The sequence below is a fragment of the Maniola jurtina genome, chromosome 14, assembly GCF_905333055.1.
Source record: "Maniola jurtina chromosome 14, ilManJurt1.1, whole genome shotgun sequence".
Classification (NCBI taxonomy): domain Eukaryota; kingdom Metazoa; phylum Arthropoda; class Insecta; order Lepidoptera; family Nymphalidae; genus Maniola; species Maniola jurtina.
In genome coordinates this window covers 694,879-722,867 of record NC_060042.1, presented here as the reverse complement: position 1 = coordinate 722,867, position 27,989 = coordinate 694,879, and the positions used below count along the sequence as shown (strand labels likewise).

At 36.7% G+C, this 27,989-nt stretch overlaps 5 protein-coding genes and 1 long non-coding RNA gene across 9 annotated transcripts in view; 2 read left to right on the top strand and 4 right to left on the bottom strand.

Annotated features, from left to right (window-relative positions):
* Nucleotides 1–24: 24 nt before the first annotated feature.
* Nucleotides 25–3,033, bottom strand: LOC123872105. Its single transcript, XR_006797409.1, has 2 exons — nucleotides 2,584–3,033; nucleotides 25–221 (listed from the first exon to the last, which is right to left on the bottom strand). It is a non-coding gene; the product is annotated as an uncharacterized LOC123872105 (long non-coding RNA).
* A 25-nt stretch (nucleotides 3,034–3,058) lies between these two features.
* Nucleotides 3,059–4,509, bottom strand: LOC123872103 (28S ribosomal protein S33, mitochondrial). Of its 2 annotated transcripts, XR_006797408.1 has the most exons (3): nucleotides 4,215–4,509; nucleotides 3,499–3,756; nucleotides 3,059–3,454 (listed from the first exon to the last, which is right to left on the bottom strand). XR_006797408.1 is itself a non-coding variant. In XM_045916239.1 (2 exons), exons 1-2 carry the CDS (start codon nucleotides 4,386–4,388, stop codon nucleotides 3,577–3,579), a joined length of 354 nt encoding a protein of 117 aa, XP_045772195.1. In that variant the 5' UTR covers nucleotides 4,389–4,509; the 3' UTR covers nucleotides 3,059–3,576. The 2 variants fall into 2 exon arrangements, 1 of the variants encoding a protein (XP_045772195.1); XM_045916239.1 differs by having other exon boundaries at nucleotides 3,059–3,756.
* Nucleotides 4,510–6,947: 2,438 nt separating this feature from the next.
* On the bottom strand, nucleotides 6,948–17,444 carry LOC123872100 (N-sulphoglucosamine sulphohydrolase). 2 transcript variants are annotated; one of them, XM_045916234.1, is made up of 10 exons: nucleotides 17,317–17,444; nucleotides 10,864–10,993; nucleotides 10,492–10,628; nucleotides 10,000–10,156; nucleotides 9,530–9,704; nucleotides 9,000–9,063; nucleotides 8,572–8,886; nucleotides 8,056–8,228; nucleotides 7,575–7,704; nucleotides 6,948–7,188 (listed from the first exon to the last, which is right to left on the bottom strand). In XM_045916234.1, the coding sequence occupies exons 1-10, from the start codon at nucleotides 17,414–17,416 to the stop codon at nucleotides 7,028–7,030; spliced, it is 1,542 nt and encodes a 513-aa protein (XP_045772190.1). In that variant the 5' UTR covers nucleotides 17,417–17,444; the 3' UTR covers nucleotides 6,948–7,027. The 2 variants fall into 2 exon arrangements, with proteins under 2 accessions (XP_045772190.1, XP_045772191.1); XM_045916235.1 differs by having other exon boundaries at nucleotides 17,287–17,406.
* Nucleotides 17,445–17,469: 25 nt separating this feature from the next.
* LOC123872102 (phosphomannomutase) lies at nucleotides 17,470–19,331 on the top strand. The gene has a single exon (XM_045916238.1). It carries the CDS (start codon nucleotides 17,693–17,695, stop codon nucleotides 18,443–18,445), a length of 753 nt encoding a protein of 250 aa, XP_045772194.1. The 5' UTR covers nucleotides 17,470–17,692; the 3' UTR covers nucleotides 18,446–19,331.
* Nucleotides 19,162–23,716, bottom strand: LOC123872101 (enoyl-CoA hydratase domain-containing protein 2, mitochondrial). Of its 2 annotated transcripts, none has more exons than XM_045916236.1 (4): nucleotides 23,123–23,715; nucleotides 22,307–22,642; nucleotides 20,123–20,274; nucleotides 19,162–19,432 (listed from the first exon to the last, which is right to left on the bottom strand). In XM_045916236.1, the coding sequence occupies exons 1-4, from the start codon at nucleotides 23,403–23,405 to the stop codon at nucleotides 19,319–19,321; spliced, it is 885 nt and encodes a 294-aa protein (XP_045772192.1). In that variant the 5' UTR covers nucleotides 23,406–23,715; the 3' UTR covers nucleotides 19,162–19,318. The 2 variants fall into 2 exon arrangements, with proteins under 2 accessions (XP_045772192.1, XP_045772193.1); XM_045916237.1 differs by having other exon boundaries at nucleotides 19,279–19,432; nucleotides 20,080–20,274; nucleotides 23,123–23,716.
* Nucleotides 23,717–23,903: 187 nt separating this feature from the next.
* Nucleotides 23,904–27,989, top strand: part of LOC123871589 (EKC/KEOPS complex subunit Tprkb-like) — a 27,364-nt gene continuing 23,278 nt past the window's right edge. The window contains exon 1 of the mRNA XM_045915464.1: nucleotides 23,904–24,624. Within this exon, the coding sequence (XP_045771420.1) occupies nucleotides 24,060–24,593 (534 nt within the window). The 5' untranslated portion in view covers nucleotides 23,904–24,059 and the 3' untranslated portion in view covers nucleotides 24,594–24,624. The remainder of the gene's footprint in view (nucleotides 24,625–27,989) is intronic.

Below are 27,989 nucleotides of genomic sequence, written 5' to 3'. Positions count from 1 at the left end.
CGCCAGGCCTGAGGTTTTACACAATCCACTTGTAATATTTTCTACCTTTTGTGAGATGTGATAATAGTGTAGCAAATAAATAAATAAATAACAGTATCTTAACGTACATGGTAATATAATATACACTGCGGAAGGTTTTCTACTATGCTTCGCTTACAAACCCAGTTAATGTTGTCATGAATATATGTATGTTTCGTTTGAATCGAACTGTAAATCGTGGTCTAGGTGCCGCCAAGGTGTTTGGCGTTCCGGTACGATGCCGTATAAAAGCCGTTTAGGGGTATGTGTCTGGTATACCTCTTTCACGTTAGCCCGCTTCCATCTTAGGCTGAGAACTACAGAACATACTTTGACTTTTCTTGGACTCAGTCTGAAATCTATGAAGCGTACTTTGGCTTTGCTCAAACTTAAAGACAGTTAAAACGAAACAGCGTTATATCGCTGACATAAATCTATCTATCGTTTTAACTGACACCAAAGTCTGAGTACCCTCTATAGATTTCAGCCTTAGAGTAAAAAACAAGAGTGTTATGGCATAAATCTGTCTCGTTTTAACTATCTTAAATCTAAGTTGGTTCTATAGTTCAGCCAGACTGCATCGTCACGTAGGCAGTTAAAGACTTAACTGTCATCGAATTATATACAAACTGAAATTTTAATGGTTGTTTCCCCAAAGCGAAATGATTTTGTCATGATATTACAATCGATTTATAAGTATAAAAAAATATTAGAATCAAAAATGCCAAAAAAACTCGAAAGAGACCTCGGACCAATAGTAATACCGCGTGCGTGCAGGCTAGTTTATGCCGTATCACTACACGCGAGAGCTTATTTTGCTCTAAACATTTTCACTTTATCGGTAGAGCGGTTCCAGTGGATGTACCTACCTACTATTTACGTTATATTTAGTGAATTACTATTGTTTCTCACTCGTTCGAGTTGATCATTTTTTTTAATTATTTCAAAACAAAAACATTTCCATTTATAACTCTGTTTCGATAGTACGACTGAGGGCAAATCGTTCTGCCTCGGGAAGACAACCATTAAAATTGCAGCGTGTATAGTAAGAATGGTACGCGCGACCGACATCAGCGTAGGAAGAACGATGCCTAACCGACGGAGCACACTAGTAGAGTCAAAGCGACAACTGAAACTCTCCTTTATTTACGGTTGAAATAAGAATGAAAACTAAACATGGGAAACTTCCATGTTTTTATCCGACTGGCAAAAAGGAGGTGATTTCTCAGTTCGGCCCGATCTTTTTTTATGTATGTACACCGATTTTTTTCATCAATCCAATTTCAACCGTATGCTGAACGTAATAAAGTTTAGTTGTAGTAAAACGCCGCTTGACTTTGCAAGTATGTCGCGATGGTAAAGCGTCACTGTTCGCATGTTCGTTAAGCCTGCTCTACGCTCGCGCGTGAAACGCAAAAAAATATGTCCGTCTACATTCGGTTTTAGTTTTATGCAGTCTAATTCGTAGTACCTTCGCCATGGACTATAAAACCGAAATTAGATAGGGAACACCACGAAGCGCGATTCACGCTATTGTTTCGTAGCGTTCGTGGATTTCGCGGCGTTCGCGGTTTTCGCGGCGCGAGTAACAGAGCGGGCGTTAAATTATAACTTGCCTCTCACAATCGCAGATCACACTGTATGTATAATAGATAGACCCGACCAAGTGATCTGGGGCTTATTGCACTGGCAACTAATTACGTTAATTACTCGTATATTAAATGGATGTTTTAAGAAGTTATTGGTTACGATTAATGTTTTCTATTCTATCGGAGTTGTCTGTGGCTTGATGGTTAGGCTGGGCGTATGCTGACATGCCGGCCGCGGTTGCATCGTAAGGGTGTCTGTCCACTACGGAGCGGAACGGAGATATAATATGTACATTGTACTTAAATGATAAAATTATCTAACAATGACCTGATCTTGAATACGTGTCCGCTTCGCTTCAGTGAAAGAGTGTGCGCTCTTTTCGCACGGCATTCAATCTGAATCCAAAATAGTTGATATATAGATAACTCGGTTTGAATCTGAATGTCGATTTCACACTGCGTCCAGAAGCAATTTGCAAGGGTTCATAGATGTAATATTGTGGTTAATTCACAAAACTAAATTCAGTCTAGTCCGCAACCACTCGTACAAATAGTACCTACTACGGCTACTTTGTATAGAGAATTCTCGGGTTCGGATCGGATGCTGTGTGAAAACAGCATCTATCCACTGAATTTGTGTCTGCCCATAGTGAGGCAAAGATATAATATGTTCTCCGCATCCTCACCACCAATGTAGGTACAGACCTTAGTCGCCGTCACACATCGTCGTTAGGGTGTCTGTCCATTGAAGCGCAGTGGAGCGGAGAAAAATTGCTAAACACATCTCCCCTCCGCTCCGCTATAATGAACAGGGACCTTTATTGCCTTGTTTTGCCCCAAACAAATCTATGCTAAATAAAAATCAGTGAGTAATGCCAATACCAGTAGATGCAACTTTAAAAGAAGGCACATAAGGTCCATTTTACTCTGTGTAGTATTTCATTCAACGCTCGATATGTATCAACGTTGTCGAGACGTAATGCCGAGATCTATAGAGCGTACTTTGATTCTGCTCAGACTTAAAGTTAAAACGAGACAGATTTTATGTCGGCAATGTATAACGCTGTCTCATTTTAACAGTGCATTAAGTCAGCAAAGTCAAACTGCGCTTTGTAGATCTGACCCTTATTGCATCGCCTGTTGCCAGTATACGCCTAGCCATGTATTTGTAGGTATTTAGGTTCGAAGCTACGTTAGCGGGCCAGCTAACGTGCATGTTATAATATTGCATATTGTGAAGGTGATAGGAACTAATTTCGCATGCACTAGTCACTCGGTCAGCGCCTGGTGGCGAGTGTATGTATGCGTGGCCGCGCCTCAGCCCTCGGTTGAGGCATTTCGTGTTAAAATATTTTATGTAGCAATTTATTTCCTGACGAAAGATTTTGTAATCAAATAAATGATGGCTATTTTTACTATGTTTTATTTTTAAAATCCAATTAATACCACAATTATCTTATTAATATATTTTATTTACAAATAATTAATAACTAAATCTATTATTCTGTTATTCAAACTCACAGCCACATTTTTCCATACTGAAAATGATTGTGACATCTTTACCAAGATTCGGCTTTAAGAAATGCTGATACATCAAATAAATATAAAAGAAACATCCACACATTTTAAGCCATGCTGATCATCATCACCATCATCAGCCTGTGTACGTCCACTGTTGGACATAGGCCTTCCCTATAGTGCCACCACACCACACCCAGTCCTCAGCCTTCCTCATCCAGCCACTTCCCGCCAGCCGCTTTATATCGTCGGTCCATTGTGCTGGAGGGCATCCCACACTACGCTTGCTTAAACACGAAACTTTTTTTATTCCAGAAGTTAGCCCTTCACTTTAAGACCACAGGGCTTGCTTTGAGTCAGAGAGGCTGTCAAACTTACTATTACATCACTTGCATTTTCAGTACAAAAAATTGCAGGTCTTGAAGCAAAGTGCATTATGATTCTATTATATCTAAGCTTGCTTTTCTTCCAAGTTCATCTTTCTCTTCCAGCCTTTGACTTTGCCTCTCAACTCTCGGAGGCGCTTCATCTCCTCCTTGAAGTCCTGATGTTCATCTCGGAACAGACCATACTCTCGCAGTTTCATCATCAACTTGCCTGTCTCCACATGCCGAGGGTAGTAGTGGATGATCTAAAAAATAAAAGAGAGTGAAATCTGTGAATCAATAGTTATAACAAAATATGTACATAAACAAAAACATGATCACAAGTTTGGAAATAAGATTGCTATTTTATAGGCCTAGTTGCAACAACAGTGTCTATATTATGCTGGTGAAGCGATGTTGGCCCAGTAACTAACTGGATGGGTGTCCGAAATTGGTTTTCAGTTCCTAGTGCTTCATAAAGCAAGTGAAGTTTGCTGTCCTGATCCTATCACTAAAATCTGATAATCTTTAAACCTAAAATCAAAATCCCATTTTCTGACTCTTGAGTCAAATCAAATGCGAAGGGATTTAGGAGTCCATCTCATTATTACCCAAAAAATATCCCCTATCATTGTGGATCGTCAATCTGGAAAGGGTTCATTCACTACCTTCAGCAATTGAGAATACGAGACAAGTTTTTTTCTATATTATTGTGAACTGTTACCTCTTCATTAGTGTGGAGCGGTCTAGCTGAGAAGATCTTCACAACTTTCATTGACTTAGGATTAGTAGGAATCGCAACTTCGCTGAAGATTCTGTTGGATAACCTTTTCATTCGCTGTGCGTATTTCGTAGAGTTGTTTATAAGTTGCGAATATTTTACAAAATTCGTTGCCATTTTATTGAAAGCACATAGAACGTAATTTACTAAAATAACTACGAAATATTTCCTTTGTAAAATATTTTTCTAAATCCTAACCTTACATTGTTTTAACTTTTAAGTTTTAACACAGACCAATAACATAATTTGGTTATTTTATTTGTTTTATAATGACAAGTAATACTCTGTGTTGACAACGCTGACAACATTGACAAAGACAAAATGATCTTTTTTTTAATTTATTTTACGGCTCTGGATAAAATACCTATGTACAATACACGCTCACAGATTAACTAAAACATAGCGTAACGCAATGGTAGTCACGTTTTTGTCTAAAAATTCACATCACTACGAAACGCTGTTGATGTTCTTTGTAATGTTTCGCGCGGACTTCGTCTGTGGTGGCATTTGCTGGCGCGCGTGCGGTGCTTTTTTGGAGTGTTTTTTATGAGAAGTGGCCGGTTTTTGTGTTCTGCTGGTGTTTGTTGGTGGTGGAACTGACTGGGAAGCGCTCTAAGGGGGCGCCGCGTGTATGTCGGCGGGCACCGGCACAGACGGAGTCCATACTTATACATATCGATTCCCTAACTTGTAAATAACTACAAACTTGACATTGGCTAATCAGTGTAAAGCCATGCGAGAGAGAAAAAAAAAATGTTTCGCGCATAAAAAAAAGCGCCGACTCTTTGAAGTTGATTGTGATTTATAATTTTTGTCATATTTTTGCCGGGTGCAGTAAATTGAATTGATGAAGTGAATCTGAATTTCTACCTGTAAAATCGATACTTGTGACAAAAATGATTATTCGGTAATATAGATCGGTGTTGTTATTTATTAAATACCTAGCTACAATTGCAAAGCACTCGAAGCTCATATTTTTTGGCGTATTTCGCTTTTTCAATGCAAACAGCGAATTTCTTACGAATTGTTCTATAGAGTAAAAACAAGATTATTTATTGCATACAAATCTGCATTTCTCAACTCGGTCTAAATGGCCGAAACTACGGAAGAAATGCCGCTGATCGCCATCCAACCCGTAAGTTACCCTGAACTATCCTTAGATTTCTTTTACAATCGCTGTCTCTTTTATGCGCTAGGTAAGAACTAAGAAGTCTAGTATTATCTTTTGTGGCGTACGATGAACGATCTAGTGTGAAAATTCTAAATATGGATTGGCAACTTCTAGGCAAAAGGGAAATCCTTGGCTGCATTATTAGTAAATACCACCTGGTGTGTTTACAGTTTAATTTAATTGATTGTTAATTTCAGGAGAAAATGTTTAGCAGCTGGAAAGCTACCATGAAGCTGTGTGGTGTGATAGCACTCTGCTGTGCTGTGTACGGATACCTGCACATCTACATTAGAACTTACCTTATGAAGAGCAAAAGGCTTGAACAGATTGGTCTTATGGTAAGCGCATCATATATGGATACTGTACTTTACACAGTACTGTGGCAGTGTGATTGATTAACAAACAACTGATAAATGTAAAAATATTGCATGTTTTCTAACAGCACAGCATTCCTTTTAGCAGACATTAGATAGAAATTAACATTCATAATATTCCTCTTGCAGGTTATGGAGACTGAAAAGATGATGCAGAACTTGTATGCTCTTGATCAGAACCTAGCAGCTGACCTGGAAGAACTTAACGACTTTTATCTGGACTATTAATAATAACAGTTAAATGTTTATATATATAAAGAGAATATACATAGCGTATAGGAATATTTAGTCAATAGGAACCATGAATATATTATTTTAGTCAAAAATATTATGTCTTGTCCCAATGTGAATAACGTCTAGTCTTCATTATGATTAAGTTACCAAAAATTAAAATGTTTTGTTACTTTTAAATCATTTATTTTAGTGTATTGTGTATAATTTAATAATATAAAATTTTGTTGAATAATTTGTGATATTCTGATCTGTGTAGATGTAAAGGATCAACAGCTTAACTGAGTAGGTATTAATTTGTTATTTTCTGATTTTTTGCATTTATAAGGACAGTCACATATTTGTTGCAAGTGTCATTTTATAATTTATTTGTACAGTTAGTTAATGTATTAAATACATTTTATGTAGGTTATTATTATTTGAAAGTGCCAAGCAAATAAAAAGAATATTATGCAAATTAAGTATAAGTTTTTATTTTCACAAACATCTCTATTTTTATGTCAATTATTTAGAACAATTCATAAACTCTTCTCTTAAATACTAAAAATATTACTTAATGCTAAATTGTAGACAAAGTCATAAGTCATAACATGTGTTTAAATATATTTGAAAAATAAATTATACTAAATCACAGATTATTGATCATTTTTATGATTAGGCAAGATTCACATTTAATTTTCAAAGAGAAATGTAGTTTTTATTTGAAGGATCTTTAAATCATTAATTTTCTTAAGTATCTAGATTTTTATTCTGGTTATTTAAGAACATTTTTAAAAAGAAAAAATAACTACATACTTAGCTACCTTTTCACGGCCCAACAGTTTGACCGATTTTGACGTTTGGTAAAGCGTTAGCTTACATCCCGGGAAAGGACATAGGTAATTTTTGATCCCGGAAAATCAAAGAGTTCCCACGGGGTTTTTAAAAAACCTAAATCCACGCAGAATGAAGTCGCGGGCATCATCTATTAAATAATATAATCAGTGATGAAGGAAGTGCGAGAGGCCGTTGTCCAGCGCCTGGCACGCGGCGCGCTCGAGCACGGCGCCGGGCGCGCACAGCCACGGGTCCTGCGTGCGGCGCTGCCACTCGTGCAGGCGCGCCCGGAGAGACGACTCCACGCCCTCCAGAGACGGCTTACCTGGATGATGGCAAGGATAAGAGATAAAGGTTGATTAAAACTTATGTAAAATTGCCCTACCCTTCAAGCTTTGGTACCTAGTCATTGAAGTCAAGTTGAATAGAATACCTACAAAAAAGCTTTCTAAAAGTTTTATTTTAAAATTGCCACCTTCAATAAAGAATTTTGCCATCGGGATTGCTACGCTATATTACAGATTCATGTTCGCCACGCTTTGCCAAACAGTTGCCATGCCATTGCAAGTACAGTCAGTAACAAAAATTAAATAACTGTCAAAACACCTACATTTATTTTTATTTTATTTATTTTTGTGAAATAAATTCGAAATGAAGATAATATTTTTTTTACCAATAACTAAACCGAAACAACTAAGTAACACATATTACCATGCAAGTTCTTGAGTTCCAAAGGATCGGCGCGTAAGTCGTAGAACTCCCATTGCGGGCGGTAGTAGTACTGCTTGAGCGTTTTGTACCACGGCAGGGGCTGCTTGCTACGAGTGCGATTCAAAATGTCCTGCGAAGATATAATAAACAATCTTATAAACATAAGATACTGAAAATGATGAGTTTTGTGTAATGTTATGTGTTGTCTTCTTGTAAATGGCATTCTTCAGCAGACTCGTCATTACCGTCATAGTTTCAGGGCTCAACCCATGGACGCCTATTACTGGAAATAGGCGTCCATCGGTTGGTTGTCTAGGTGTCATAAACCTAATTCCACAGTCCTAGGTCTTATGACGCTTGTATCCAGCGACCCCCTTTGAGACTCATTTGATATCCTCAGCCTACCTGGTGTGGTGCTATGATATACTAACTCAAATTCAATTTACAGATTTACTTGAATTTTATGTATTTTGAAACATACCTGGAAAGTAGGTGATACATATAAATCTTGGTCGATGGGGAAAGGCATGCCGTAGTTGAGGTTGTGTATGAGCTTGTAGCGGCGCGAGCGCACCGCGCGCATCGGGTAGTACATTGTGATCTCGTGGTGGGTTTGTGACGCGAATACTACATCTTGGTCATTGGGTTTCGGCTCTAGAAATTTAACTTTCTTATATTATCTGGGAAATCATTGCTCTTATCTTATGTTTTCTCTAAATACTGTTCTGAAATCATATTATTTAAAAGGCAACCAAGTTGTGATTATCATTGCAGTAATCGTAATTGTTGGAATTGATTGTTTTTAAGAGTTTCCTGCAACTGTGCATTCTAGCCAGTAGTATTGGTCAGTATACGAGTACCTACGATCATTATATTATTGTAGCTGTCAAACTTTGGTACTAGATCTACTGATCTACTGATTTGTGAAATAATAAGCTAATATAATCGTATTTAGGTACATAACATGTACTATAAAAACAAGAATAATCAAACGCACCTTTTTGCAAAATAGGCAACAAACTTTTAGGACTATCATCGCCCCATATATTATTACTCATTTCTTGTTCCTCTTTGATTCCGAACCAATCTAGTACAGTAGGCATGACGTCCAGTAAACTGACCATGGCACTGGATGCCTCATTCCTCCTCGCGTCAGGGTCAGGGGACGACATTATTAGAGGCTCCCGGAGACCAGGGTCGTAGAAGTTAGTCCGGCCAGATGGGAACGGTATACCGTTGTCGGATGTGTACATAACTAGAGTATCATCTTTATGACCGGCTGCTTCTAATTCCTTCAGGACAAGTGCCACACCTATATAAAACCGAAGGACATTAATTTATTGCTAATTGCACATATTTCAAATCCCTAATCGATTATTTATATTGTAAGGAGTGATAAATGTAAACCCATGTAGGTCTGATTACCTTGATCTAATCGTGACATGGTTGTATATTGTGCGGCGATATCTCTTCTAGCTGGTTCAGTATCCTTTAACAAATATTATTAGATAAGGAGTAACGTTTTCAGCATTGAACTTGGTAGCATTGAGTGACAAAATGGAGGTTATTCCCATTAGAGCAGATAGTGTGTCCCAACTTTCAAACTTTGCCGTACAAAAACATTGGGAAAACGTATTCTTAGTAGACCAATAATAGCTAGGCATTGGACTATAAAATAACAGGCTGAATAATTCGGCAAATCGGGTTGCTAAGCAGAGTCAGGGCAGAGAGTTTGAATAAAAGGAGAGCCAAAGCATCTTAGGAAATCTTAAAGAAAGTTTTAAGCTAAATTCAGGATAAAAACCTTATTACTGTCAAACCAATTTTTTTGCCAAATAATATTAGCCATGTAACATTATATATTCCCCCATCAACAAGCGTGAAGCCTGTGCTAGAAGTGTAGGCACGCCAATATTGCAACGGGTGGAATTTGAAACATCAACCTTCCAGTTTACCTGAACATGGTACGGCAGCTGTATCTCATCCCATTGGTAGTACCACGGCTGCCAGTCGGGGATACGGCCCGCGCCAGGCTCGCCAGAGCCAAACCGCTCACAGAACGGGCCCCACTCGGGGTGGCTGTGCCCGCATCGGTGGGGGTCGTGGAAACCGACGTACAGGAAGAATGGTCTGTAATATAACACCAGATTCAGACATGAGAACCCAAAGAGGTTACTGTTTTGTGTCATGAGGTAACAGAAGGCGATTGGAGTTATACATTTTATGAAGATAATTGGACACTAGTCCGTCGCGACTCGCGACGTAAGTTGCTAGGTACACATATCCAATACGAATCTGTGAAGAATAGCGGAACACTACAGCCTATTAATGTCTTGTTGCTGGGCAAAGGTATATTTTCTCATGAGGTGATTGTGAAAAAATCTAATGCAAAATATTAAAATTAGAAAAAGGTGTCTTGTATTACTTGTTTTGTTTGTTAGCTTCAGCAAGAAATTCTCGGGTGAGGAGCTTGATGTATGTTATATTTCGTCCAACCTGGTTGATGTGATTATTTTCTTCTGTTTGTTCAAAGTCAAAGCGGTACACCTCATGAGGACCCACATGCTTTTTCCCGATTATACCTAAAATTTACAAAAAAAATAGATTTCGAGAATATACCTTTTTGGAGGTTAAATTGCATCACGAAAGTTGATAATTAGCTAAGCTAAACTTTTATAGGCTCAGCAAATCTTAAATCCCCCGCTTGTCTAATTTCAAACTATTGGATAGAATCAGGCGTTACTTTGCGGAAGTTCATGTTTAGCAAGAAACAGTTAAAAATTATTTTGCTATAATCCGCCAACAGATCCGTTGGCGGATCTGTTGGCGGATTATAGCAAAAAATTTTTACCTAACTGTTTCTTGCTAATTTCAAACTATTGCATCTACCGTTTAAATAGATTAGTAAAAGTCTTACCAGTATAAATGCCATTTTCTCGCAGCTTATTTGGCAAGCTGGTGATATTGTCGAAGGAGTTGAAATGGTGAACGCCATGATGCAAGCCGTACATCCCATTTTGATGGCTTGGAGTGCCAGTCAGCAATGCCGCACGACTAAAATTTTTTTCTATTTAGTATTTATATAGTACATAGTTTAAGTATTTACATAGTTACAAACTATGTACATGGTTTAAGTGTAGTTAGAATTTTGATCTCCCGTTTATTTGATTGCGGTTACAGATACGATAGATTAGATGTAGCGGTATAAATCTTTATTATGGGACAATACTATAGAGTCAATTAAATTTTTAATTGAAATTGTAAAATAATTATGATTTAAATCTTTTACCTAGGAGAGCAACTGCTGACGGAAGTGAAAGCGTTGTTAAAGATGACACCACGTTTGGCGAGTGCATCGATGTTCGGAGTTTGGCAGATTTTATTTAAATATGCACCAAGTTCGAATCCGCCATCGTCCGCTGAAAGAACCGAAATTATTTAAAGCACCTGTAAATATTTGATCTAGGTACCAATCTACCAAAAACAATTTATTTTTAGTAGGTAAGAACTTAATTTGAGTTTCAAAATATTTGTTCATTGACATAAAAAACGAAAAAAAAAAAACTTTTTAATTTATCCTGTTACCTAGGTACCTACCTATTCTGATTCTGATTTTTTACTAATTTATATTCATGTTATTATAACTACTACATGATGACTTCATCTACGTGGATTTAGCTTTTTGAAAATGATTTCATGAGATAAAAAGTAGCCTGACCTTTACCCGGATGCAAGCTATTTCTGTGCTGAATTTCTTCAAAATCGGTTTAACGCATGGACCGTGAAAAAATAAAAGACAGACACAATTTTATATTTATGGATTTCTACAAAAATTTCAACTATCAGAGGAATAGAAAATATGAGCTTTCACTCCCCCAGGTTATATTAAAACCGTTGTCTTTTGAATAAAATAAATTGGCGAATGATTTTTTTTTGGCGACTGTACTTTTCATTTTCAAGGTAATGTCAAAAGGACATTGAAAAAAGGGCGGGAAACTGCGTACATAAGCGGACGTGAAATTTTCTTCCTTTAATTTTTTAATACAATTTGGAAAGGGATTGGTGTTGTTTTATAGTGTAAATATTGTAGTTTTAGTGACATTTTCATAGTAGATAGCTGTATATATAGGTAAGTTTTAAAATTTAGTATAGTTTAAATTTCAACGTTATGGACATCCGGCCCCCCGATCCAGGGGGGTCAAATCCTTCGGGATCATTGGATAATACATCAAAAATGGATATACTAATAGCAGCGGTTGAGTCGTCAATGGACACTGATGTATCTGTCGTGTCCAATGTCGACAAAACTCTTAAAAGGAAAATATTCTCACGCATTTGTTTAACATGTAATAAACGAAAAAGGAAAACAAAAACTAGAGATGGAAAAGAACAGTACAGTTGCGATTGCAAGTTTGAAATTAATAATAATAGTAATAATAACAAGGCTAACCCAAATCCGACATACCCTACTGAATCTACAAACCCCACCGATAATAATGGAACCTCCTCACTACCAACTCGAGTGCCAATTGGCCGTACTTATTACCAACAATCCGATAGTGCCCCATATGTAGTGCATATACAAAAAGAATGCGAAAATAGTGATAGCTCGACTACTCTGCATCCTATAACTTTTGGTCGCTTTTTAAAACATAATAAATTCAATGGTGTTGTGAACGGAAGCTTGAAACGGGTAGGAAGGAATCGCATTAGTATGGCTTTTTCTTCCTACTTGGATGCCAATAATTTCTTGACAAACAAAATTCTTGAATCCGCAAAATATAGGGCATTTATACCTACTTTTAATGTCACACGCATGGGTGTAGTAAAAGGTGTACCTAATGACTGGTCCGAAGAAGAGGTATTACTTAACATGAGTGTTCCACTTGGTTGTGGTCCAATCATTAAAATAAGGCGGATCAAAAGAAAAATCGTTGTAAATGATACAAACCAATTCATTAGTACTGGGACAGTAATAATAACCTTTGATGGCCAAATTTTACCTACCCGGGTATACATGTGTTACACGGCTTTACCTGTTGAATTGTATATTTATCCGACTGTGCAGTGCTACCGATGCTGCCGTTTTGGCCACGTGAAAAATCAGTGCAGGTCAGTGCCAAAGTGTTATAAATGTACCCAAGGGCACTCTGGTGATACTTGTCAGGTGGAAGAGGAGGATTACCGGTGTTGCTTATGCAAGGGAGCGCATCAAGCTATAAATAAAAAATGTTTAGAACATAACAGACAAAGAGCAATTAAAGAAACCATGAGCAAAAGTTGTATTTCTTATATGGAAGCAATTAAAATGCATCCACCAGTTTCAAACATGTCATATGCTGAAGCTTTGTTTTCAACACCTGTATCATCCTCTCCACCACAGGATATACATGGTCCTCAAAAATCCAACATTCCATCCACTTCAAACTCAGTGCCTCATTCATATAAAAAAACAGTCTTCGCAAAGCCAAGATTACCCTCAAAGCTTAGCAAAGGCTATGACCACTTTGCCCACTCAGAAATAATAAGAGATCCTGTTTTACCTAAACAGAAGTTTAATTTTAATAACAATAGTACTGAAAATAACATGAAAATGGCAGACATTATTAAAATATTGATTCAATTATTATCACAATCGAATATAGTTACACCGTCCCACGTTGCCACAGTAATTGAAGCCTTATATCAAATATCTAATAATAATGGATCACAGAGCCAGAGTGATTCAGTGGAATTGCTTGAGTCTCAACAGTAGAAAACAAGACTTAATACATCTCATAAATAAACATGATCCTTTTCTCATCTGTCTCCAAGAGACATGGTTGAGAAAGGAATTTTTATTCAAAATGCCGGGGTATGTTTGTCTCAGGGAAGACAGACCTGATGGGTATGGTGGAGTGGCTATACTCATCAAAAATACTCTGACATTCACACCTATCACTCTTCCTGTACATAGCGATAACTTGTCTGTTATTGCAGTTATTGTAAATAGTATATGTTATGTATCTGTATATTTCTCTCGTCCTAATAATGATATATTTAATGAAATTAGTGAAATTTTTAATTTTTTACCGAAACCATTTTTATGTTTAGGGGATTTTAACTCTCATCACGAATTATGGGGTTGTGCAACATCAACCTTCTATGGAGAAAAGTTGTTAGATTTAATAAGCTCCCATAATCTGTGCATTTTGAATACTGGGTCTCCCACTCGGTTGGCACGGACACCTAGTGCTCCTGATTTGTCCATTTGCACTCCTGATCTTGCTTCATCTCTCATCTGGTCTCCCGCTGAATCTACTGGTGGTAGTGATCACTACCCTTTAATCATTACTTTCCCTTTTGAAAAACCTCCAAAACATGTAAGACAGCCACGCATAAAACATAAACTGATAGACGCTAAATGGAGTCTGTATAGTGTAGCTGTAGAAAAGAAAATCAATAATTTACCAGAAATTAGTCACTCTAACATATTAGAATGCTCACAAGCATTATCTACAATATTAATTGAAGCTGCAAATGAAACTTTTCCTGTAAAAAGGTGTGGTATGGAATTTATTCCATCACCACCATGGTGGGATGTAGAATGCACTAATGCAGTTAAGCAAAGAAAAGAAGCAGAGAAGCAATTTTGCCAAAATATGACTGATGACAATTTTGAGCGTTACTTAGAAATTGCTAATACTACTAAGGAGCTACTTCGGGTAAAAAAATATGAAGGGTGGCACAGGTTTTGTAAATCCTTAAGTCCTAATGTTTCACCATCAATTGTTTGGCAAAATATAAGAAGGTTTAGATCTGCATTTAAAGATTCCCAACAGAATAAAATATCTCCAGTTCTAGCAGAGCAAGTCATGGATCGTTTGGGTCCTCCTTATGTACCTGAATGTCCCATGGCCTTAACCCCCATATTGTCTAATAATTGTAATGTAGATTTAAATTCGCCATTTACACTTAACGAATTGAAAGGCGTACTTTCAACGACTAAAGACTCTGCACCAGGTGAAGACGGAATTCCTTATTCCTTCTTATCGAATCTTGACGACAATGGTCTCAGGTACTACCTTTCTTTGATCAACAACGTTATGATGGCGGGTATCGTCCCCGAATCCTGGCGGTCCCAAACTTTGATCTTATTACGGAAGCCGAATAAACCGAGTTCAGATCCAACATCGTATAGACCAATAGCATTATCGTCAGTATTAGCTAAAACTGCTGAACACCTTATTAAAATCAGGCTGGAATGGTTTTTAGAACATAATACATTATTATCGAGAAACCAGTTTGGTTTTAGGAAAGGTAAATGTACTATTGACAGCTTAAGCATTTTTACCACAGACATAAGACTAAGCTTCTCTAAAAATGAGTCATTGGTTGCTGCCTTCCTGGACATAAAAGCCGCCTACGATAATGTAAATATTTCAATTCTAAAACATAAATTGCTTGCCCTGAATATTCCTAACTTATTAATTAATTTTATTGTAAATATGTTGTACGAAAGATATATAAAGTATTCGCTAGATTCGGTCGAAGATGAATTTATTTATAGAACTGTGTGGAAGGGTTTGCCACAAGGTTCTGTTTTGAGCCCTATTTTATATAACATTTATACTTACGATTTGGACATTTCTGTAAATAGATATGCAAATGTGCTTCAATATGCAGATGATTTGCTTTTGTATGTTGCTGGGCCATCCTTAGATAATGTTAGTGAGTTGTTAAACTTAGCGTTAAATGCCTTAAAATGTTGGTTACATAATAATGGTCTAGATTTGTCACCATCTAAAAGCTCTGTTGTAGTATTTTCTCGGAAGCGAAATCTACCATCTCCTCATATTAATTACAATGGAATTCCGCTAGCAGTTAAAGATCAGGCGAAATTTCTAGGTGTAATATTGGACTCTAAACTTACTGGAATTCCACATTGGGAATATGTTTTATTAAGATGCGAGAAAAATTTGAATATTTTAAGGTGTCTTACAGGAGTATGGTGGGGTGCTCATCCTTTTACAATGAGACTGCTATACAATGCTTTAATAAGAAGTGTTTTAGACTATGGAACATTCCTATTACATCCTGGTAATAAAACTGCAGTTAAAAAGCTGGATATAATCCAGGCAAAGGCTTTGAGGTTGGTTACGGGTGCGATGAAATCAACTCCAATAAAATGTCTTCAGGTAGAATGTTGTGATCCGCCCTTATATCTAAGGAGACAGTTCCTTTGTGATAAATACTTTTTCCGTACATTACAGCTAAGTTCTCATCCTTTGTTTTTAAAGATACGTCAACTTGCTTATCAGGTTGATACCGGTAACTACTGGACTAATAGAGATTCTCCATGTCTTGTAAACAGTCTTAGAAAATATGAAAGTTTGGGAGCTCCCACTCATCGAAGTATTATTCTTCCTCTATACCAACACAACTACAAGGGTCTTATTACTGTCCCGGAAATTAAATTCGACATAGGATCCAAATTAAAAAATAACCCTAACTCAAAACAGGAATTTATAAACATTCTCAATGATAAATGGCCTGACTGGCATTATGTGTTCACGGATGCATCTAAACATGAGGATAAGAGTTGCGTTGGCATTGGGATCTATCATTCACAATATAAGGGTATACAACAAGTTAAACTTCCACCTGAAGCTTCCGTTTACACGGGTGAATGTTATGGTTTACTTAAAGCTTTAGAATATGTTTTAATTTTAAAGATACCAAAAACAGTCATATTCTCTGATTCCTGCAGTGCTCTAGAAGCTATCAATAGATTTCCATTCAAATCCCATAAGCAGTCTTCAATTGTTTTTGGCATTAGAGATCTTTTATATAAGTGTTCACAGAAAAATTGTGATGTTGTGTTGGCTTGGGTTCCAAGCCATGTGGGCATTCCCGGAAATGAAAGAGCTGACCAATTGGCAAATGAGGCGATACGTGTTGGAGATACTGTTCCATTCACCAATTATTGTTCTGATTTGATAAATTTATCCAAAGTATATTTGTATGAAGCGTGGGATGGGGTATGGAGTAACGATGGTTCAGTGGGTAAACATTATAGAAAAATTCAGACGTCCATTCCGAGGAAACCATGGTTCAGCCAGTTAGTTTTCTCAAAAACTGTTACTTCTATTCTGTGTAGAATGCGCCTGGGTCATGTATGTACCCCGGCGCATTTACACAGGATGAAAATTGTTCCCGATCCTCACTGTTCCTGTGGGGAGTATGGGGATTTGAACCATGTTTTCTTTGCATGCACTCTATATGATCGAACTGACTTTCTTGCTAATCTCGAATCATTGCACATTCCATTTCCTACATCTATATTATGTTTGTTATACACAAATTCATTTAATGTTTACAAAGTTTTATCTTTGTTCATAGAACATAATGATATCAAGATATAGTTAATGTATAGTTACTTATATTATATTATTATTTATGTATATGTTTAGATATATGTATATTATGTAATTATTTTAAAAAAATCCTTTTCCTTTCCAATTCCAAATCCCGATTTTTCATTATTTTATACATAATATATAGTTTCCCTAACTTGTAATTATAAATACAAACCTGACATTGGCTAATCTATGTAAAGCCAGACGAGAAGAAAAAAAAAAAAAAAAAAAAAGGACATTGACCTGTAGTTTAAGGTCAAATTGTAGGTTAGGTTCATTTTCCGAAAACAATAGACGGAAAATAATATACTTACCTAAGTATTTCCTGAAATTAGTTCACTCACCTAGAAGTATTAGAACGTTACGTGCCTTATTAGATAGCACCGTGTGTCTGATAATAAAACATAATAGAACCGCGATAACAACGCGCGGCGATCCTCCCATATCGAACGACGCAAACAAATATCCGATTTTATTTCTGACAACTGACTCACTGCGATTTTGTGGCTGTGGGCTGAGTGCTTACGTGTTGACTCGAAATATACGAAGCATTTGTTGGTTATCTCTCACTAAACTTATTTAAACAGGTGGTAAAGGGCGGTGTTCCATGAAAGTTTGAAAGATCGCTGCAGGTGTTATAGTTATTGACCTCGTTCTTTTGCCTCCAAAATTTGAACTAAAGTGACTCGTGTAAAGAAATAAGGAAATTAAAAAGCTACGATGGCCGCTCGGAAGAATATTTTGTATTTATTCGACGTCGACGGTACGCTGACGAAACCCCGGCAAGTAATTACGGAGGAGTTCAAGAATTTCCTGCTCCAAAAGGTAAAGCCTCAAGTGTGTATCGGTCTCGTCAGCGGCTCGGATTACGCTAAAATCGCCGAGCAGATGGGCGGCGAGCATGTGACTAATCAGTTTGATTACATGTTTTGTGAGAATGGCGTGATGGCGTACCGGCAAGGGAAGTTACAAAGTTCACAGAGCATTTTACAGTTTATCGGAGAGGAAACACTCCAAAAGGTCATCAACTTTGCTCTCGGTTACATGTCAAAGTTGGAGCTACCTGCTAAGAGGGGCAACTTTGTCGAGTTTCGCTCGAGTATGATCAACATTTGCCCGGTCGGCCGCTCCTGCAACCAAGCAGAACGGGATGAATTCTCCCGTTTCGATACAGAACATAAGATTCGAGCGAAATTTGTTGAAGAATTGAAAAAAGAATTCGCAGACTCCAAACTAACATTTGCGCTCGGAGGGCAGATCAGCATAGATGTCTTTCCCACAGGGTGGAACAAGACTTACTGTCTCAGACATGTGATTAAGGACAGTTTCTGGGAGATCCACTTCTTTGGAGACAAGACCATGCGCGGTGGCAATGATCATGAAATCTACAATGACACTAAAACGATCGGGCACAAAGTCACAGGTCCAGAAGATACACAGGAGCAACTGAAAGAGTGCCTGGGTATACAATAAAACAACTTTTAGCTTCTCAAATCAAGGATATTAAATCTAGGACAAAGATTAAGTACCTAATTCTGTTAGATATATAATATGTTTGTACAGTGTAACTATACACTATAAAAGGGTTTTAATAGTAAGAAATAACCACTAAGATTTTATGTAGCATTTATTTTAATAGATATACAAAATGTAAACATTCAATTGCTATACTTGCAAAATAACTTTTTATGGCACCTTCCATAACAACTTGATACATTGTAAAAAAATAGATTTTAATGTACTTAGTACATTCTTATTAAACTTATCATTTTAAATTTGTAAATTATGATTTTAATAATACTTAAATACAACAAATTGATATGTATATAACAATATAAATACAAAAATATATTAATATTTATGACCATGTCTTTAACATGCTAAATAACAATAACAACAAGCTTATAAGCTTTGTCCACACACAAACATACATTGCCTAGTATGGCTTGGGTTGTGTAAAAAGGGAGAAAAAATGTTTATTGTTAACTCAATATTTCTATTACAAAAGTTTCTCACCTTACCACAATGGTTAAATTCTGCTGGGCAAATTGACTAAGTCAATTGAAATGTGCTAACATTCCATATGTGTGAATTGTTGATGTTATTATATTTTCAATGTATTGCGTCGTGTCGTTGCATCATATCAACACATTTGCCCCATGTGCAATCAAATTCTAGCAGCTTTTCCATATGTCAAGAGCATACAATGGTACCTGAAGGCTAGTTTGCCATATTACCTAGTTATAGTGCCTTAGCACAGCTAATTATTTATTTTATTAGTAGTTGTGTGTGGATGTTTGTAACACTAACAATTATTATTTATTTGTTATTTGAACAATAAATGCGTCAATGTCCCTTGTACTGTGGTTTCCTTTTCTCAATGAAGCTCAGCATCCCCTCGCGCCTGTCCTTTGTCGGGATGTTGAGCTCGTAGCACTTCTGTTCCACTTCATATCCATCCTGCAATACATTCATTATTATCATTATCATGATCATCACCGGCTCACTACCCAGCATGGATCTCCTCTCAGAACAGTTTGGCCACCACGCTAGGCTAAGTGGGGATTGCCAGACTTCACACACTTTTGAGTCACCGAGCATAGATCTCCTCTTAGAAGGGTTTGGCCACCACCCACACCAGCTTAGTGGAGATTCACTTCACACACTTTTGGATCATTATCGAAAACTAACATGCAGATTTCCTCACAATGTTTTCCTTCACCATGAAAGTAGATATTTAATTGGTTAAAACACATATACCTCGGATAAGTTAAGAGTGCATGCCTGGGATCGAACCCCCAACCTCTCGAATAGGAGGCGGACGTCATAACTACTAGGCTATCGCAGCTATTAATATAATAAATGCCTGCAGTAAATTATTAATTTTAAATAGGTACATTAACAGCAGTATTCACAATCATTACTATGAGGTCTCACAGTGCGCTCGAATGCATAGTGTAGGTTCCACCAATCAGATCATTGTAAATTGATGTGATACAGACATCTGATTGGTGGAAACTATGTGTTTGAGCTCACTATGAGACCTCATAGTAATGTTTGTGAATATGGGTTAATTATCAAATATTCTTCCAGTTTTCAATTCTTACACTTCTTCTCTGTGGGTGAACATTATCAAAGGTCCAAACGAACCTTGATGCTGAGTTGCACCCCCTCATTGATAGCTTGCTTGGCGCAGCGCAGAGCGATGGGCGCGTTGGATATGATCTCGCGCGCTATGCTGATGGCCTTCTCGTACGCCGCAGTGTTGGTGCTGTTCTGTGGAACCACGTGATTCACCACTCCTGAAAGATAGGTGCACATTAAAAAAAATATATTCAAAAAGTTGTTTTCTTGTGGTCTCCACACTATGTAACCTGTATAATTGTGGCATTTAAAAAATATTTAGTACTAACTAGCTAATGCCCGCGATTTAGGTCTTTAAAAATCCCGTGGGAACTTGTTGATTTTCTGGGATAAAAAGTAGCTTATGTCACTCTCCAGGTTTTAACTGTAACCATGCAAAAAAAACACGTCTATCCGTTGCGACGTGGTTGAAGGACAAACCAATAAACCAACAACAAACACACTTTTGCGTTTATAATATGCATAGTAATATACATATGTAATAATTTAGATTTGGGAATCTATCAGCATCCTTTGATTTTCCATGATAAAAAATATCCTGTAATCGTCACCAGGACACAAGTTAGTGTCGAGTGTCGACCATCAAGATTCTTTGAGCAGATGAGCCATACAGCGGTTGAAGTCACAGAAAAAGCTAGTTAAATATAACATGGAAAATAAAACCATTCCAAATCAATGGGACTTCGTCTGTGATGGCGTTTGCTGGCGCGCGTGCTGTGCTTGTTTGGAGTGTTTTTTTTGTTAAGAGTGGCTGGTTTTTGTGTTAGTTGGTGTTTTTTGGTGGTGGAACTGACTGGGAAGCGCTCTAAAGGGGCGCCGCGCGTATGTCGGCGGGCGCCGGCGCAGACGGAGTCCATACTTGTATAAATTCAATAACTTGAAAATATCACAAACTTGACATTGGCTAATCAGAGTAAAGCCAGATTTAAAGGAAAAAAAAAAAAAATCAATGATAGATTCATAGTTGGCACTGGGCAGGGCACATAGTTCGAAAAACTGATAGACTTTGGAGTCCCAAGGTGCTGGATTGGCGACCTTGCACTGGCAAGTGCAGTACTGGAACACCTCCACAAGGTGGACAGAAAATATCAAGCGAGTCGCAGGTGGCCGCTGGATTCTGGCGGCGCTAGACGATTGCGAGTGGAAATCCCTACAAGAGACCACAGTAGAGTTCTATAGGTCTCTATAGAAAAAGAGAAATAAAAAAATAAAAATAAGAGAGAAATAGGTTTCCACGATTTTTTGTGGCTTTAGCTAGACGAGGGGTTATGGTACTTACAGCAGGGTTATGCTGTATCTCAGTGGCACACTAATTTCGTGAAAATTTCTAATAATTAAATGTCAAATATAGAATAGACGTATATGTAGTAATAGAAAATATTTGTTAATAATTAATTATAATATAGTCATGACTTGCAATGCGGTTTGGCATTTGCTTGCTGTTAGCATTGTAAGAATCTGAAAATAAATAAATAAATAAGAGACCTATGTCCAGCAGTGAATTTCTATCGGTTAAGGATGATGATAGATTCTTTTCAGTCAGACCCTTGAAAATACAAATAACTATGAGTAAGTACTTGAAATTGTTTTTTCTAGGATCAAGCAAACTTCATATTATTGAAGTTATCTTCAAATCAAATATTAAAATTATATTTGCTTCATAAAACCTTGAAAAGTTATTGAGCGAATCATTATCTGAAGCACTCAAGGAAAAAATGTATTGTTATAACTACGCTAATACAACTTGTTGTTAAAACATTATGTACTTTGGCACAGGTATGTTACATTTTTATATGACTGATGTAGTTGCTATGAATATTTATTATTTACATCATCATTGTACATTACTACATTTAAGAAATTGTACATTATTATGAGAAATTGCAAATATGACCTCCTTCAGCTTGTTATTCAGGAGATAATAGCAGAAGACCACCTGGCCGAAGAAGAACTGTGGCTCAAGAACTTACGCCAATGGTACGGGGAGAGTACCCAATATCCAAGGCGTAGATAGCCCTAATGGTTGCCAACCTCTCTATTGAGGAGGTCTGGGGTTTAATCTTGGGTAAACACCTCTAACTTTTGTAGACAGTAGCTCTGTTCTACAGTTAGTCTATGTCTTTGGTTTATCTGATAGCAAGCACTACAATTTATTAATGCATAACAGAAAACATGATCTCAGTAACATACCAAGTTCCTTAGCCTCCTTCCCACTAACCACTCTTGATGTAAAAATCAGTTCCTTGGCAATGTTAGGGTGTATGACCCTGGGAAGACGTTGTGTGCCTCCCGCGCCTGGTATGAGGCCTCGTCCAGTCTCCACCAAGCCCAGCTTGGCTGTCTCTGCAGCTACTCTTATATCACAGGCTAACGCTAGTTCTAGGCCTCCCCCTACTGCCACCCCTTCAATGGCAGCTATTGTGGGCATGGGAAGGTCTTCTATTTCAATGAACGTATTTCTGAGAGTACGCACAAAGGTCGCTACTTCATCGTCATTCATTTTGAATCTCTCTTTGAGGTTTGCTCCTGAGGAATAATTAATATTGACAAGAATTAGCTTGTTCAAATTCAACAAAAAAGATTATTTTTTATACTTGTAACATGACAAATGGGTAAAAAAATTGGCAGGAATATATTAATTTAGAATTAAGAACTGTCGTGCTCTATATTAATATTGGTTCCTATTTTTAAAATCTTTTAGCTCTGCTTTTGTAGTTTCAGTGATTACATTTTCTTACATTTTACTTAAAAATTCCCAAAGTCTTTCGTTGAACTATTTCCACCCATCTGACATTTGTTTATTTTTAAATTTATAGACTAACTAGCGCTTGGCTACAATCAGACCTGCTGGCAAGTGATGGAGTTCGCTTGCCTAGAAGATGCCTATTCACTCTTGACAAGGTAGTTACCCATATCAAAAGTGGAATGGACCCATATTAGATGCCGGAATTGTGTTCCCTATCCTAGCAGAACATAACCTAACCAGAATAATATTCTGAATCTTACCAGCACAAAAAATGCCTTTAACCAAACTGTGCAGTACAACAACTGAGATTTTCGTGTCCTCCCTTATCAACTGGTTCACCTCTTTCATACTTTCTAGCAGATCAAACCCTAAAGCATTTCTAGCTTTAGGGCTGTTTAGACCGTACACTGCGATACCGCTGTCCTCTCCGCCGAGCTTGTGGAACACCACCGGCCCCGCATTCTCCACTTGTTGCATTGTTGACAAACATCGCAAGCTTTGAATTCTTGCATGTTTCAATGCGCTTACTCTTGAAATAATCATTTTTATTAAAACGTGTGATTACAGACTCTGTCGAAATACGTGAGATACGAATGAACTTATTGTTAAAATATTTTTTCTCTCTTATCAACACTGATAAGGCTGGATTGATACAAGCAAGATTGGAGAAGACTATTCGTTACAAAAACACTTCTAAAACTAGCGAACACAATGAGAGAGTCCTTACTATAGCTTATATTGTAAAAACACTCTAGAAGACTTGTTAAATTCACACTACAATTAATAATATTAACAATTCAAATCAATTCATGTTTGATGTTTGTTTGAAATAGGTACCTAATTCCTATGTCAATTGTCATATTATGATTAATGTTATTGGTCTGTGCCTACTGTAATATCGGAATTTCTTTTTTTTTCCCCCTTTGTCTTTGTTAACTTGTTAAATAACTACAAACTTGACATTGGCTAATCTTTGTAAAGCCAGACGAGAGAGAAAAAAAAACGAGAAGATGACATTGACTGTTGACACATTATCGGTGATTGACAGCAAAACAATAAAATAACCTCCAATCTGCAGTTGCTGTGAAACAAATAATAGCTAATAAACTTAAAGAAATCAATGAAATACTAATGAAAGATTCACTTCGGTAATTTTAATTTAATTACAGTTCGTAAGGATTTTAAAACAGTGCAATAATGTCCGTAGAACCATACGAATGTGACCTCGATCCAGACACCAATACGAGCCTCAAGGTGTACCTTTTCAAAGATGTAAAGAATGTGGAAACTATAAGGAAGAATGTTATTAAAGGTTTATGGAAATGCTCTATAATTAAACCCAGTTTGATTCTGGATGTGTTTCAAGTGGCAGTAGCGGCTAACCGTGCGGTATTATCCGAGAAAACACAGACTATGGTTACCAAGACTGTACATTCGGAACTTTTGTACAATTTATCGCTTACGAAGAATATATCGCAGAGTTTAAGCAAGTTTGGTATAGAAAAAGACAATAGCTTACTAGTCTGTTTTCTAATCAATGATGATGGTGATGTAAGTCAAGATATTGTTAAGGAAATAGATGGAGAACAGTGCCCGCTAACTAGTTTGAACAGTTTCACTAATATCCAGGATTTGAAAACTGTGTATAAATTGAACAATTTAAAAAGTGATGTGGATTTACTTGATATTATTGTTAGTAAAATGGTGACGAAAAATTTTATAAATCACTAGCAATACTGTAAACATTTTCCCACATATTTCTTTAAATAATTCAGTTTCTATTAGTAATCTAGTACACTACTCCTCAATCTTAATTAGCATCTCTGAACACGTAGGTACAGACAGCCATTAATCATGTGTTAATTACCTAATGCCAGTCATTTCATTTACCTGATAGGTTTTGAAAAATTGTATCAAAAAAATGACCATGTTTTATAAAGAGTACCACCAGGATGCAAGCTGTACAAACCAATTTTTTCAAAGTCGGTTCAGTGGTAGAGCCATGAAAGGTAACAGACAGACAGACACAGTTTAGTCAGTATGTAAGAATTTAGTTATAAGATTAAAATTGAATAAAACAATTGACTGTGTATCAAGTTTTATTTTAACAACAACAATATTATTATGTAAAATGTACAATTTTAAGTTACATAATATTATGTAAAAGCGATGATGTAAATCATACGTCTATAGACAAAAACACAATTTTTACAATTTCGTTCAACCAACCTCGCGTTGAGTGCAACCAACTACTCTCACTTTAAATCTTTTAGGATTTATCTCAATAAATCTGTCCTAGAGAGATTTGTCCAGCCATGGGATATTAACGTACTGATGATAAAGATGAATAAATATAAAACTAAGTTTAACATTTAAAAATTCATTGTTTTCAGCTTTCTATCAATAATTTATATAAGTACATTAGCTATCATCTTCACATTAAAAAACTGCCAAAACTGTAAACAGTAAACATTATGTTTACTGTTTGCACTAGATAATATTAACATTTTATTACAAAAACCACAGTATAATTGAGGAAATGGTGTAGTGCATGTTTTGTTTTGCATAAATAAATGAGGAAGTAAGTTGCACTCTTAAGGCACAAACTCATTACTGTGATGTGTCATGTGTCTTCATATTCAAAAAGTCATACTTTTTAATATGAAGTCTAATCCCCAAGTCACATTCCAAACGGTTGATACACAACAGTAATGTATATGCAGCTTTTTTGGGTTCCGTAAGCCTCCATTGTCTGTCTGTCTGTCAGCAGGCTGTATCTTGTGAACCATTACAGGTAGAGTTGAAATTTTCACAGAATGTGTATTTCCATTGCGACTTTAACAACAAATAATGGAAATTTCAAAATAGCCACCTTGAAATTAAAGTGTTGTTTCTTGTACTATGGCACGGAACCCTTCGCGTGCGAGTCCGACTCGCACTTGACCGATTTTTTAAATAACATGTCGCGTTAACCGTTTTTCCGCTGTGTAGCCGATAAGATACATAATATTTTGTTCATTTGACACCTATGTATTCGTATAGAGTAAATAAATCGGTAAATGCTTTAACCTAATCCTACACATACGCATTCACAATGACTTCACTCGTTCGGCGTAAACCTAAATAAAGGTCATCGCTGACTCGCGCACTGCTCAAGTAAAGCACATCTGCATGTCATTCAAATGAAGCCTTCAAGCCCCGAGTCTAAAGTTCTAAACAGTCAAAATAGTTGTATATATTTCAGCCTGTGTAAAATTTCGAGTACTCTATACATTTCAAGTTCTGAAATACATCACTGAATTTGATTTCCAAAAAAAAATTCTCAACACCTATGTTACTTTTACTGTCTCAAATATGTACTAAATTTGAAAATGAGTTTTTATCCATAGCGCGCCACAGACAAACGTAGTTTGGTTTTTATTTCATTTTTAACGGAAATCTGTCATACCAGACACATATTTGTTTCTAGTACAAAATTTCATTAAGATGATCGGTTAATATTCACGTTAGAACCAAATTACGTATGTATGGAGTATGCTGCGGAGCGCTCTAAGGAAACCTCTTAAGATTTTGTTCTGAAGATACATCTATCACGAAGTGCAATAATTTGCAAGGTGCAATAATTTGCAAGGTGCAATAATTTGCAAGACAGCAAGTTTATAAAGAGTCTTGTCAATGAAAAATGTATCCAGACTACATAATTTAAAGCCCACATTTGAATGACACGATCTGCGCTGTGCTGCGTGCTCAGTAACGACTTATAAGTTATAACTTCGAAAGAACATAAACTTAGTTCAATATTAAATCTATATAAATGTATAAACATAAGAACACAAAATAATCAGCTGTTATGTTACGTAGTTTAAATCTTAAACAATAAAAAAATGGCATCTAGTAACTATTGAGTTATAGGAACTTTCTGATCACTAATCACGAACATTTCATTTGGGAACGTAAAAATAATTGTTTATGAATCAACTGACTGATAAACGGTGAACTCGGGTGTAAACACAGCTTAGCAATCATACAGTTTGCACTCCACAAACTCTTAAGAGAGGTTTGTTTGTAGACTTCTCCAAACAAACGTAGTTTGGCTCTCATTTGAATACTAACCATCAATCTCGTAGGTACGTTCTATGAATGTCTATGGTTTTCCAAATTTCTATTAAAATTTTCAGTTTCTAAGTTGCACATTCTCAAGGAAAGTTGTAGTATATAAATCGTTGAACCCATGTAGTTAAAAAACTAATTTCTTTTACGGAAATCTGACAAACCACAGACATAGAATTTAGTTTCTAAAACGTGTTTACAAAATTATAAGTTTGATTGGGTAATATTCATATAACCAAACTACGTTTGTATGGAACGAGTGAACGGAGATACCGCCGTTAAAGTCATAGTTACATTCTTAAGGAAATAAATTTTGTGACCTTTTAAGTGTTTCGGCGCAAATTCAGTTGTACACAACCTGTCTCTTCGAGTGATGCTCAATCGACTATGTAAGTCGCTTGCGGAAAACCTGCATCAATCATTATAACAATCGCAATTGTTGTGATTGGCTGAATTTATGGTATTCTTGTCGCAACATTGCATTGTAGCCAATAGTGAGCCAGTGTAGGTTAATTAGTGGTGATTGTGATCGTCACACTATATCTGTCATCTCTGATTGGTTGATGTTCGTTCACTATTGGATAAAATGCATTGTTGCAACAAGAATACCAGAAATTAAGCCAAATTACACAGATTACATATTATATATTAAGTAATAATGACTGATACGGTTTTGCCGCACTCGACCAGCTGGTCTACAATAAATGACCCAACTGTACGATTGCTAGTCTGCGTCGTTACCCAAAGCTAAAGGAGGAAGGGTAATGCTAAGAACACAAGCTGCCTTGGAGTACACTCTACAGTAATCGTAAATATATCGCGTAGCACCTCTTTGAACACTTTTTCGATGAGACGTGCTACCGTAAAATGCTAACGTTTCGCTAAGTACTGCTTACAGTGCTAAATATACAATGCGTTTCAACTAAGAAGAGTAAAATTCCATCAAACAAGGGAAAAAGAGAATCATTTGAAACGTAATGTCGACCCGTAGTTGAATTCGAGATTTAATTTTTGTTC

Excerpts from the sequence above, each read along its gene's own strand:
- LOC123872102 (XM_045916238.1), top strand. The coding sequence starts at position 17,693 with ATGGCCGCTCGGAAGAATATTTTGTATTTATTCGACGTCGACGGTACG.
- LOC123872101 (XM_045916236.1), bottom strand. The coding sequence starts at position 23,405 with ATGATTATTTCAAGAGTAAGCGCATTGAAACATGCAAGAATTCAAAGC. Across the intron at positions 22,643-23,122 it reads TAAAGGCATTTTTTGTGCTG|GAGCAAACCTCAAAGAGAGA; the intron begins GTAAGATTCAGA and ends ATTATTCCTCAG. Across the intron at positions 19,433-20,122 it reads GGGTGCAACTCAGCATCAAG|GATGGATATGAAGTGGAACA; the intron begins GTTCGTTTGGAC and ends AATGTATTGCAG.
- LOC123872103 (XM_045916239.1), bottom strand. The coding sequence starts at position 4,388 with ATGGCAACGAATTTTGTAAAATATTCGCAACTTATAAACAACTCTACG. Across the intron at positions 3,757-4,214 it reads CGCTCCACACTAATGAAGAG|ATCATCCACTACTACCCTCG; the intron begins GTAACAGTTCAC and ends TTTATTTTTTAG.
- LOC123872100 (XM_045916234.1), bottom strand. The coding sequence starts at position 17,416 with ATGGGAGGATCGCCGCGCGTTGTTATCGCGGTTCTATTATGTTTTATT. Across the intron at positions 10,157-10,491 it reads AGAAAATGGCATTTATACTG|GTATAATCGGGAAAAAGCAT; the intron begins GTAAGACTTTTA and ends TGTAAATTTTAG. Across the intron at positions 7,705-8,055 it reads ATGTATCACCTACTTTCCAG|GACATTTTGAATCGCACTCG; the intron begins GTATGTTTCAAA and ends ATATCTTCGCAG.